This window comes from Poecilia latipinna, unplaced genomic scaffold (genome assembly GCF_001443285.1).
Source record: "Poecilia latipinna isolate Pla-1442-1.1 unplaced genomic scaffold, P_latipinna-1.0 Scaffold923, whole genome shotgun sequence".
In the NCBI taxonomy this organism is placed as follows: Eukaryota; Metazoa; Chordata; class Actinopteri; order Cyprinodontiformes; family Poeciliidae; genus Poecilia; species Poecilia latipinna.
In genome coordinates this window covers 97,911-110,111 of record NW_015113539.1, presented here as the reverse complement: position 1 = coordinate 110,111, position 12,201 = coordinate 97,911, and the positions used below count along the sequence as shown (strand labels likewise).

Genomic DNA, 12,201 nt, shown 5'->3' with positions numbered 1-12,201 from the left:
GGGAAACTAAATTTTTAGTTAGCAAACTAAATTTTTAGGTCCAAGCTAGATATTTAGTTTAGTTTGCTAACTAAATATTTAGTTTGAAGCACCACTACAAATTAAATATTTATTTTACCAACTAAATATTTAGTTTGGAGCTAAATATTTAGCTTTTAAGCTGAAAATTTAGCTTACTATCTGTTTGATTTGGAGTTAAATATTTAATTTGCAAGCAAAACACTTAAGCTTGCGAACTAAATATTTGATTTGCTCACATAATATTTTGTTTATATTTTGTTTTGAACTATATATTTAGTTCCAACCTGAATAATTACTTTGAAATTGTGATATTTATAAATAAATAGTTAATTTTCATCTCTGATCAACTAACTAAGCCAAATTATTGTTAATTTTTGACTTTGTATTTTTACAAAAACTTTTTCAGAGATCAAAACCTCTAAAGAACTGATCTAGGATTATTTTCTACTTTAGAGAAATTAAATAGTTTCTGGCAATCTTCCACTTTTTATTGTCTTCAGTTAAACATTGGTCTGTGACACAAAGCCCCCCAAAATAAACTGAACTTTGTTTCGATTATGAATAAATAAGGTGAAGAAAGTTTAATTTGTACCAGTATTTATTTAATTTATTTATTTATTCTTTTTTTTATTTTATTTATTTTTTTTACAGGGATCTGTACCAGTCAAATGTTTTCCTGCAGAAGGTCAGAGGTCAGTTTGGGAGTCAGTGCTTTGCTTGGAGCTCCTTTCCTCCTCCAGATCCGCCTGCAGCCTCTTCATCTTTCCGGCTGAATGGAACCGAACGGGTCATCGGGTTTCAGCCGCTGGTTTCTGGAAAACCGTCCAACACCTTTCCATGCAGTCAGGGGAAATAAATCACAGCGTCAAAGGCTCTTTTTATTTACTCTTCTTTCTGTGGATGGATGGATGGATGGATGGATGGATGGATGGATGGATGATACAGGAAAAATTTGACCGCAACTTTACCATAGTCAGTCTCTGTGTTAAATAATGGAGCGAAAATGGCCTCAGATCGCTGGAACATGGCGCAACTCTGCCCTCTTGTGGTGACAGACGGAATCACTCTTTTTCTTGGTCTATTAAATGGAAATTCTCCTTAATAATCAGAAATCTAAAATTACGGCGGAGAACTGGAGATAGAAAAAAAGAGGAGTAAATTTCTGGCAAAAAAAAAAAGCTCAGAAAACGTGGAAATTTCTGAGTTTGAAAAGTCGAACATTTGTTAGAAAAAAAAAACATTTAGAGAAATGAGTTTCAAAGTCTCGTTGATTTTTCAAGCAAATTTGCAAGTTTTCAAACTCAGAAATTTACTTGGTATTTCCAGAAAATTTTAGGTTTTTTTAAATGAAATCTATTTCTCTTTCTTTCTCTCTGTAATGTGACGTCAGATTAATCCAATTTGGATTATAAGGAATTTAAAAATCTTTCAGTGAAACAATATAAATATCAGAAAAATATATTTCAGAAAAAGGCATTAGTTTCTATAAAACCTTTATTAAATATTACCATAGTTTGGTATGTTTTATGCTATGTAACATATAAAAAATCAGGTGTAATAAATAAAACTGAGCCACAGATCAGAATGAACTATTTATTTTCTCTTACATAAACATGCCATAATTATCTGATTCATGATTTAATGCAGCGGCGACACGCTAGGCTAAAAAACAAAAACATGTTTCTACATTCTCAATGCATCATGGCTTCAGCAGCTAAAATCAGAAACCAGTTTCAGGATCCGGCCCACGAAGCAGATCTGCAGCCCAGCATGGAGATCAGAAGGTCCAGAAATGATCTGGTTCCAGTTTAGGACGTTTCCCTCAGGCAGAGCGACTCCCTCACTCCTTCAGCCAGGTGAGCAGCTCAGGTGTGTAGTAGGTGATGATGATGTCAGCGCCTGCAGGTGACACCAACAGCTGAACTTAAACAGTTAAGGAGACGCAGCGAGACGTCAAAGGACGTTAAGAGATAAATCTAGAACCTTAAGGTTGCTGGTAGAAACCCAAAGGCCTCCCAGGTCTGACAGCTGGTTCTATAAACCACTGACTGAAGGAAAACTTTTCTTTTCCTTGAACCAGATCTGCTAAATGTCGCCCTCAGTTTGGTTCGTTCCTCTGCCTCACCTGCCCTGCGGAAGGCGGTCATGGCCTCCATCACAGCGGCCCGCAGGTCGAACGCTCCGGCCTTCGCTCCGTGCCACAGCATGGCGTACTCCCCCGACACGTTATACACCGCCAGAGGATGGGAGGGGAACTGCAGGGAGGATCCAGAAAAATGGAGACGTGTCAGAAAATAAAGACAGGAATAACGAAAATGGACCGATGAAGACAGATGGATAAATGTGGATGAACAGGTGAATTGATAAATAGATAAACGGATGGAGGGATTAATGGCTAAATACACAAAAATGTGGAAAAACTCGTCTGCTCACCTTGTCCTTCACCTCCCTCATGATGTCCAGGTACGGCAGGCCCGGTTTCACCATCAGCATGTCGGCTCCTTCCCTCACGTCTCGCTCCTGTTGAGCACAAAGCCAGAGGTCATCCAGAGGTCATCCAGAGGTCATCCAGAGGTCAGCCTCACTGGCTGCGTTCAAACAGAACCGGACTGGAAAACCCACCACGGCTCGCAGCGCCAGGCCTCTCGCTCCGGCAGGAAGCTGGTAGCAGCGCCGGTCTCCAAACGCGGGCTTTGACTGGGCCGCGTCCCTACAGAACACCAAACAAGAGGCGGAGTTAGAAACACCAGAAAGGAGCTGGAAAAACAAATAGAAGGAAAAGAGACAAAAGGAAAATGTGGAAGGAAAAGATAAAAAAAACTAGAAAAAAAAACCTAAGAACTCCATGTTTTTATTCTTTTTCTCCTCCTAAAAGGAAAAAAGGAAAAACGAAAAGAAAAAAGCAGACAGAAGGAAAAAGAAGTAAAACGGAAAAAAGAAGAAAATATAAAAAGAACTCCATGTGTTTTGAAAAAGGGAAAAAAGGAAAAGAAAAGAAAAATGAAAGTTAAAAAGTCAACTGGTCCTGATGCGGCGGCTAACTTTACCTGAACGGACCGTAGTAACAGGAAGCAAACTTTGCGCTGTAGCTCAGCACTGAGACCTGGAAACAGAAAAATGGAGCAAAATAAACTAATTTCAGGGTTTTTGAGAAAAGATTCTGCTGCAGAGCTTCACCTTGTTCCCCAAACCGTTGGACAGCAGAGAATGTTTGATGGCTCGGATCCGTCCGTCCATCATGTCAGACGGAGCGATGATGTGGCAGCCTGCACAGGAAGTTCAGCCCCGGTTAAAACGACCGCGGTTCAGATTCAGTTCAGATTCAGTTCAGATTCAGTTCAGATTCGGTTCAGATTCGGTTCAGATTCGGTTCAGACATGTTGGGTCAGAAGTTTCTCTTTACCGGCCTGAGCGTAAGAAAGAGCGACTTCGGCGAGCCGCAGGCAGCTGGCGTCGTTGTTCAGGGAGCCGTCCTCGTTCAGGATGCCTGAGGAGAAGAAGAAGAAAGTCAGACATGACGCAGGCGGCTGTGAGCCTCCAGCAGGAAGTGGACGCTGACCGCAGTGTCCGTGGGACGTGTAGGGACACAGACAGACGTCGCACGCCACCAGCAGCTCCGGGAACAAACTGCGGATCTTTTTAATGGCCAGAACGGCCGGCGTGTCGTCCGAGTCGGCGCCAGAACCGCGTTCATCCTGGAGGAACCAGAACACGGCTGCTCATTTACTGATTCACATGTTAATGGGTTTTTCATATCTACTTTGACTGACCTTTGCTATTTTTGCCGGGACGCCAAAAATGAGGACGCACTTCAAACCGTTTTCAACAAGCGGCCGCAGCAAATCCTCCACCTTATTCACCCCAAACCTGCAGAACAGACGATTATTACTGAGGTCATAAATACAGTCAGCAAATTACCTTTAATTAAAGATAAAAATATGAAATAGAACAAATCTCTGAAATGATCAAAACATTTTCTAAATATCGTCATATAGTAAAAATAACCTAAAAAGATGAAGTAGAATTAAAAGAAATTAAATAAAATCAATAAAACATTTTTAAAAGCTTTAAATAAAAAAAACAACAGGAAATTATGAGATTTATTAAATATTACACTGAACTAAATACATAATAAAAATATTAATAAATTAAAATTGATGTATATCCTTATATATTATATGATAAAGTATATATTACTCCATTACTAAATAAAATCCAAAATAATAATAAAATTAAAAAACACTAAAAATAAATATATAAAATATGAAATGAACTGCAAAAAAATACCTTGATAAATTTAAAATAAGTTTAAAAAATGAAGTAAAACTAATAAATCAATCATCAATAAGTAAAATAAACTATAGATTTTTAAAGAAAGAAAACCCGGATAAATCTAAATTTATAAAATTAAAGCACTGAATGAAATATTAAATACTATTAGTTTATCAATAAAAAAATTAAAACACATTTATTTTTTTAATCAAAAATAAAACAAATAAAATAAGTAAAAAGTTTATGAGAATTGTAATTTCAAAAGCTAAATAAAAAAGAATAAAACAATTAAATGTATAAAATTATAATAAAATGTCAAAAAGAAAATCTAAAATAAATAGCTGAATAAACTAAAAAATAAATCTCAATGAATTAATAAAATTCATTAAAACATCTGAAAAAAGCAAAATAAAACAATTTGATCATATGAATAGAAATAAACCCGTTTTCTCTTGAGAACAGCCTCAGTTTGAAATAAAACTAAACTGATCTGAGACCAGCTGGTCGGCCGTCTAACCGCCTCTCTGCTTATCTCAGTCCAGATTCTCACTCTTCCCTCCCAGCAGCGTTTATCTGACGACAACGCCCAGGCCGGCCCTCGACAGCTCGGCCCTCGACAGCTCGTCCCTCGACAGCTCGGCCCCTGGCTTCCCTCTGGGGCCGAGCTCCCAGGTGAGACTCACCTGGCCTGACCCGGCAGGCTCCCGATCGGCTCCACCGCGTCTGGACTGTCTCTGCAGACAAACTGAACGTCAAACAAGCAGAGCAAACCTGGCTTGTTTCAGAAAAGGAGGAGCAGCTCCACCCACGTGATGAAGATGGGGTAGATGAGGCTGTCTGGTCTGAGGTCGGCGGCGCAGCTCTGCCAGTAGCGCAGCGTCGGGTGGAAATACCCGCTGTGGAGGACCGACTGGGCCAGCGTCTGCATCGTCAAAACTACCAGCAAACAAAACAGAAGAAGAACAACACCAGGATCAAACCAGGGAAGGATAAAAACTACATTTAGATGCATTTTTCTACCCATAATGCAAAGCTGGACCAGCCGAGCTTCAAGCAGGAAGTAACTGGAAGTCGAGTTTTTGCTGCCCAGTCACTGGGAAAACTGGGCAGACATGAAAAGAACCAGGATGAAAAGAAGAGAAGAAACCCAGAGGAACGAGAAATAATAATAATCCTGAGGCCACAGCAGCTCTACATGGGTTTTATCATAACTTACCTAATGTGAGGCTTTTTATAGAAACACTTTATTAAATTATTACACATTAGAATATAGTTCTGTCAGCAGATGCTTTAAAAATAACTAAATATTTTCAATTTTTCAGTTAATTTCCTTTTATAAATGTTATAAAATGATTATTTAAATCTAATTCTATTAAAAGCTTAATAGCACGTTAGCATTCAAGTTATTAAAAATGTTTAACAAAATTAGTTGACTTTGGAAAAGAAGAAAAATATACAATTATTGAAGAGATAAACAAAAATACTTTAAAAAGAAATATTGCGAAATATTTTCATAACGAACTGGATGTAGTTTTAGAATAATTTCTTCATAAAACTAGTTAAAGGTGTAGGTTTTAGGTCAGTAAGGTTAATTGAGCTATCTAGGTAACAGCATAATAACGTGTTAATTACATTGAGATAAAGGTAAAATAACGAACAGCAATCAATAAAAAGTGTTTTAATCTAAATTCATAATTCCCAGAAACAAGACGCGCCCTTTAATGGGTACAAAATAAAATAGTAACATTAAAAACCAGCCACTTTAATGCAATAATAAGCGTCTGTTTACATAAAATAAACTTTCTTTCACCGTGTGCAGGTAGGTCAACTCTATTTACACTTTAGCATTTTAGCTAATAAAATACCTCCAAAGTGAGCCCGGAAATGACATGAAGTTATCAATAACTTTATAAAACTGCAAGAAAATTAAAAATAGAGATAAAATCCGACATTAATGCATGAAAAATAGACAAACTCACGTCAGGGTAAGAAAGCAGCGACTTCTCAACTCTTCGGCTCAGTCTGATAGTGCTGCTTCTTCTTCTTTTCCTTATATTCAGCAGCGACTTCAAGTAGCACTTCCGCCTCCTACAGGTGAAGGCGGAAACAGCAAGCCTGACACGCTGGCACTACCGATGGGAATAAGTATTAAATTTATAAATTTAGACATAAAATTAATACGGTTTTCTATTACAATAAAAGCAGCTCATTTTGGTATAAATCTAATATTTTTATATCAAACACGTCCAAAACTTTCTATTAATCATGTGTGTTACAATTACAGTCTTAATAATGCTAAATAAGCTAATTTCTTATAATTTTACTCTCTTGTGACATCAAGTTGACCAGTGACTTTGAACATTTCCACATTTTGCATGGATGTATGGATGGAATTACAATGAATCAAACAGACACTGAAGACATTTGAAAAGCTGAAAGAGAATCTAAATATAAAAAACTAATTCCTTTAAATTCCTAATTCCAACTAATTCTGCAAAAAAAGGAAAAATCATTTAGATATATAATACTAATTGTAGTTCAAATTTGAAATATGATTTTTTAAAAATAGCAAGCAGGCAAGAAAATATACATGTGTAAAATTTTGGCTATGAGAAAAGATGAAAATAATTCATAAACAGCTAAATAAAAAGTAGAAAAACTAATTAAAATAAGTAAGTTATTTAAATGGAAGTGTTTTTATAACTTTATACTAATCGGACAGTTGGGTAAAATATAAAAAATAAAGTCAACAGCAAAACAATAAAAAAAAAAAATCAAATAAAACAAATATGACCAAATTAGAAAAAATACAATGCAAAGCGTTATAAAACACAAACAAGCAAAATGGAAGTGTTACTGCAGTAGAAAAGGAAAATCATTAAAGTAAAACAAATAAAAGCACAAATAAAACTGAATCCAACCGAAGTTAAAAATGTTCTTCCCTTACACTGAAGAATTTTTTTGAATAAATAAATAAAAATAGGAGTAGAAGATTGCCGGTAGAATTGCAAGAATTGTTTGATAAACAATTCTTGCATTACCCTGAAGCTCCAGTAGGTGGCAGCAGTGCCGTGATTAAAGGCGCTGTTTAGAGCCAAAGAAGAAAAAGAAGAAGAAGCAGAAGCCATAGGCAGAAGCTATCATGATAGCTTGTTAGCATCGTTGTGCTCTGCCGGTTTCATCTGTAATTACATGGAGAAGAAGAGCCGCTCTTAGTTTCTGAGGTAAATTATCTCCACATAACTGTGAATATATTTGTGAATACGCCTGTTTGCCTGTTGTGTGTGTGTTATAAAGTCCTTCATCATGACTGTGGTTAGCATTCTGTAGCATTCGGCTGTTTTTTCTGAATCCTCGAACTGTTTGATGGTTAAAACGTAAACGTGATGCTGTGCCGTAGCTAACTCGAGTTACACTACATTATCTGGACCATGATATCTGCTTAATGGCCGGAAGAAGTGAACAGACGGAGAGAAAAGTTGCTGACTTCATTGGCCTGTCTGGTTAAAAACAGAGAACTGGTCTTATATCTACTGCTGATGCTTTTCTAACCTGGTGAAACGGGTTATAAACCTCCAGTATATATGTAACTTTTACAAAATATACACATGTTTTTTACATTTTTGTTGAAACTGTCGCTGCCTTCTCCTAGTGCAAACTAGAAACAACCAATCAGAGTCAGGAGGCGGGTCTTAAGGCTGTCAATCACCCTCTGTGTGGCGCTTCTCATGCTGCAGCTTCTTTCTGGTAGCATAGCCTGTTGTGAATGCTGAAGCTAGTTAGAATAGTCACTGATAATAGCAGATAAATGATTTTGCTATAAGTTGTTTGGTATTAGTTCATTTAGCAGCACAGTCACAGGTTGATTGACAGCGCTAAGACCCACCTCCTCGTTCTGATTGGTTGTTTTTGGTGGTGCATTTCTTCAGATGGACATAGTAGCTGAGATTATCTGTCTCATAACAAACTGTCACAACATATTTTAACAAATATGTTAAAAAAAATTTTTTATAAAATGTATGCACTGTCTCTTTAAGGACTCGCTCTCCTTTCCCCTCAGGCTGGGTGAGAAGATGTAGCCAATCAGGTGGGAGATCTCTGCAGCACCAGAAGCCTTCAGTTTTCAGATCCTCATCCTGGAGCTCCTGGCCTTCTGACCCGGAGTCCGTCTGTCCGTCCGTCAGCCATGTTGTTTTCTCTGAGGGAGCTGGTCCAGTGGCTGGGCTTCGCCACCTTCGAACTCTTCCTCCACCTGCTGGCGCTGCTGCTCTTCAGCATGCTGGTGGCTCTGCGGGTGGACCTGCTGAGCGACCGGCTCAGCTGGTGGCTGGTGTTTGTGCCGCTGTTCGCCGCCGACGGCCTCAGCACCTACTTCACGGCCATCGTGTCGATCCGGCTGTACCAGGAGAACGAGAAGCGGCTGGCGGTGCTGCGGCTGCTCTGGGTGCTGACGGTGCTGAGCCTGAAGCTGGTCTGCGAGGTTCTGCTGTGCCAGAAGCTGGCCGAGCAGGACCGGGCCCGAGACCTGTGGTTCGGCCTCATCGTGTCGCCGCTCTTCATCCTGCTGCAGCTGCTGATGATCCGGGCCTGTCGGGTCAACTGAGGGCAGAGCGGCGCCGCCAGAGATTCACCGCGGTGCAGGAGGGCCGGCGGAGGGAGGAAGGAAAGAAAGAGGAGGAGCAAGTTTCAGTGAAAAACAAAAAATCTGAGATTAGTCTGAGTTTGAAAAGTCGAAAATTCCAGAGAAAAAACTCTGAAATTATGAGATTAATCTGAGAAATTTTGTACAAAGTGAGTTTTTCTCTGAACTTTCCTGCTCTCTATTGTTTCTGCTCTGGCTCCACTGCGCCGTGGCAGAGATTTATGGATAATATTGATGTATTATTTTTTAGTTTTTGACATTTTGTGACCTTTCTTGAAGGAGTTCTTCATGTTTGGGGTCAGAGAAGAAGAAAACGATCGATCAGGTTGTTGTTTGTGCTCGAGAACAGAAACTCTGACTCAACTCTGTGCAAAAGTCTTGAGTCATTCCTCATTTCTTTACATTTCTCTTCCATGCAGCCAAACATCTGTGTTCAATACACTGACATTAATTTCTTATCTCAATTTATGTCTTATTGAAATGTTAAGCAAACTGATTTTTAAAAATCTGCAGATCAGAAAGTCACATCCTCAAGAAATAAACAAAAAACTGATTTTTGTTTCTAGTACATTTTGTAACTGAAGATATGAGATAAATCTTCTTACAAGAAATACAGATAGATTCCCTTTTTTTTTTCTTTTAGCAAATATCGTAAAGGTTTACATTTGTTTAAATAAACTTTTTTTTTTTTTTTTTTTTTACAGAACTAATTCCAAAACATTTCAGATTTAGGATTTTCTACATCAGAGGAAGTGAAATGTGACAATAATCTGAATAATAACCAGTTTTTGTGCAAAGCACCGACTGTTGAAATCTGATCAGGTTTGCGTTAAAATTTTTTAAAAAAAGATAGAAATCTAAAATATTAAAAACATACATAATGTAGCAGAATTAAAACATAGGAAATAGAAAATAACTGAAATGTGACAAATTAGAGCATTTTGAACAGAGTTTGGCTCATTTTAAAGTTAAATTTGAAGAAATCTGAATAATTCAAGACTTGTGCACAACACTGTCTCTTTAAATCTGTAAGGAATAAGTAAAGTTAATCAACAGGAACTTTATTTTGTCCACAGGAAGTCGCCGTTCTGCAGCTAACGGTTCATAAATCACCAAACTCTCCGTTTCCTCCACGCTGTGTCGCTCACCCAGCCTGACGTTTCTCTGTAAATGTTATGCATGTATTTATGGGAACCTTTAATTTAAAACTTGATGTAAAATTCTGTGTATATATATGTTGAATTTTTAAGGAAAAATCCACGTTTATATTTATGTTCCTCTGGTTTTTGCTGCAGTACACATTGGTTATTTGTATAGAATCTGTAAATAAAACAAACATTTAAAAAGAACAACAGTAGTTAATGTAATGGTGTACAGACAGTAGCTGGCCACAAGGAGGCGCCACTCACCCAAACAGCTTTTGATCATGTTTACAAATTCTTTTTTCTTTTTAAACTCTATTCTCCACATACTTTTCATTTCACATGTGCTTTAATATGGAAGTGATATTTACATTTAACATTAAACCTGATGAATTTATCCTGTTAAAGCTTGACTAAAAACATTTTATTTTGAAAAACAAAAGATACACGTTAGTTTAAAAAAAGAGAAAAGATAATTTATAAAAACATTTTTCCCACGTTTTCCTGTTCAAACCACAAACTTTGACGTGTTTTGTTGGGATTTTCTGCATCAAATCAACAATAATAAATAATACATCAAAATTTTTATGACACTCAAAAATGCTGCACATTAGTGCATGATTGTGATATAAAAGGAAGAACAGACACTTTATATATGTGTCAATAAATCTTAACTAAAAGTGTCCAAAAAGACGGAATTCCGTTTTTCTGCTCTTCTAATTTGGAACAAACTTCCAGAAAACTGCAAACCTGCTGAAACCCTGAGCTCATTTACATCCTTCATTCTGTTTGTGTTTCAGCTTTTCTGGCTCAAAGCCTTTGCATAGGTCGATGTTTAAAACAACAGTTCATGTGTGACACAGTGAAAGTCCCTCTGGATGTTTCCCAGAAATATTTGTGTTTTTGTTTGTTTACTTCCTTGTTTTGGTTTAATGTCCGTGAAGCCGCCATGATTGAGGAAATCACCCTGGTTGGTCTGAATCATTTTTGCGTCGCGCTCTTTGGTCGGACTGCGTTTAATTATGGCTTTGGCATGAATATTTGATGAGCAGCAGTAATCTGTAGCACCACGAACGGCCACTTAGTGCTGATTCATGTGCAGCAGACTGAGCAGCTCAGCTGTTCACTGGACTGGATCACACACACACACACACACACACACACACACACACACACACACACACACACACTTCCTAACACCTATAAACGTTAATAAATTAATTTGTTTATTTTTATGTTTCCATCATTTTATATTCAATATCTATTAAAAACAAGAAATAAATAATGATATTTTTGCATGTTTTCATCACAAAATATAATTTATGTTTTTATTCATTGAATATATTTATTACTTTTTAAAAATAATATCTGACCAATCGGTTTGTGTGTAGACGTTTTAGCCCCGCCCACTGACTTTGATGCTTAAAGAAAAGTGTCAACAAACAGTGATGAAATAATTAAATAAAATAAATGCTTTAATATCCTATTGACATATAATGGATATATTTAACAAATTATGCACTTTAGAAGTTAGTTAATTATTGTGAGTTTTTCCTTCCACTCAACTTTACCTTAATAAGCTGAGTCTTAGTGCTGTCAACTTGTGATTGTGGCCATAATATGACATTATAGAAATAATATTTGTGAAATTCATTCATCTGTATTCTATATTATACACTTTAAAAACATTTTATTTTTTTAATTTTGCATTTCTTTTTATTTTTTCTTCTAGTTTTAATGTAATTGCTGAAATAAACTCACTTTTTAAAATGATATTCGACTTCCTAATGACTTTTAAAATAAGTCAAAGAATATATTGTTAAATAATTAATTAAATTCTTACATATGACAATATGAAGTTCATTCTTATTGTCCTACTTTATATATGTCAACTTTATATGACATATATAAAGTTGTAGGTAACAATTATATTTAGTACAGTATTTTTTTTATTACATTTTGTTTGTCATTTTTAAATGTTGGTAACTACTAGTTTTTAATGATATACTGAAATAAATACACTTTTTAAAAAATGATGTTCCAGTTTATTAATACAGACATATAAGGAGTTTTAAAATAATTCAGAAAACAAGTTCTTAAATAATTGTGTCTACTTTCAAGTTT

General features: G+C 36.6%; 2 protein-coding genes across 4 annotated transcripts; one reads left to right on the top strand and one right to left on the bottom strand.

Moving 5' to 3' along the window:
- Nucleotides 1-1,600: 1,600 nt before the first annotated feature.
- On the bottom strand, nt 1,601-6,380 carry alad (aminolevulinate dehydratase). Of its 2 annotated transcripts, none has more exons than XM_015049061.1 (12): nt 6,273-6,380; nt 5,103-5,229; nt 4,977-5,027; nt 3,792-3,888; nt 3,581-3,716; nt 3,425-3,508; nt 3,195-3,287; nt 3,069-3,120; nt 2,644-2,731; nt 2,455-2,541; nt 2,147-2,276; nt 1,601-1,920 (listed from the first exon to the last, which is right to left on the bottom strand). In XM_015049061.1, the coding sequence occupies exons 2-12, from the start codon at nt 5,219-5,221 to the stop codon at nt 1,862-1,864; spliced, it is 996 nt and encodes a 331-aa protein (XP_014904547.1). In that variant the 5' UTR covers nt 5,222-5,229; nt 6,273-6,380; the 3' UTR covers nt 1,601-1,861. The 2 variants fall into 2 exon arrangements, with proteins under 2 accessions (XP_014904547.1, XP_014904548.1); XM_015049062.1 differs by having other exon boundaries at nt 3,069-3,124; nt 3,199-3,287.
- Nucleotides 6,381-7,286: 906 nt separating this feature from the next.
- On the top strand, nt 7,287-10,284 carry tmem203 (transmembrane protein 203). Of its 2 annotated transcripts, none has more exons than XM_015049063.1 (2): nt 7,287-7,517; nt 8,354-10,284. In XM_015049063.1, exon 2 carries the CDS (start codon nt 8,480-8,482, stop codon nt 8,894-8,896), a length of 417 nt encoding a protein of 138 aa, XP_014904549.1. In that variant the 5' UTR covers nt 7,287-7,517; nt 8,354-8,479; the 3' UTR covers nt 8,897-10,284. The 2 variants fall into 2 exon arrangements, with proteins under 2 accessions (XP_014904549.1, XP_014904550.1); XM_015049064.1 differs by having other exon boundaries at nt 8,331-10,284.
- The last annotated feature ends 1,917 nt before the right edge of the window (nt 10,285-12,201 follow it).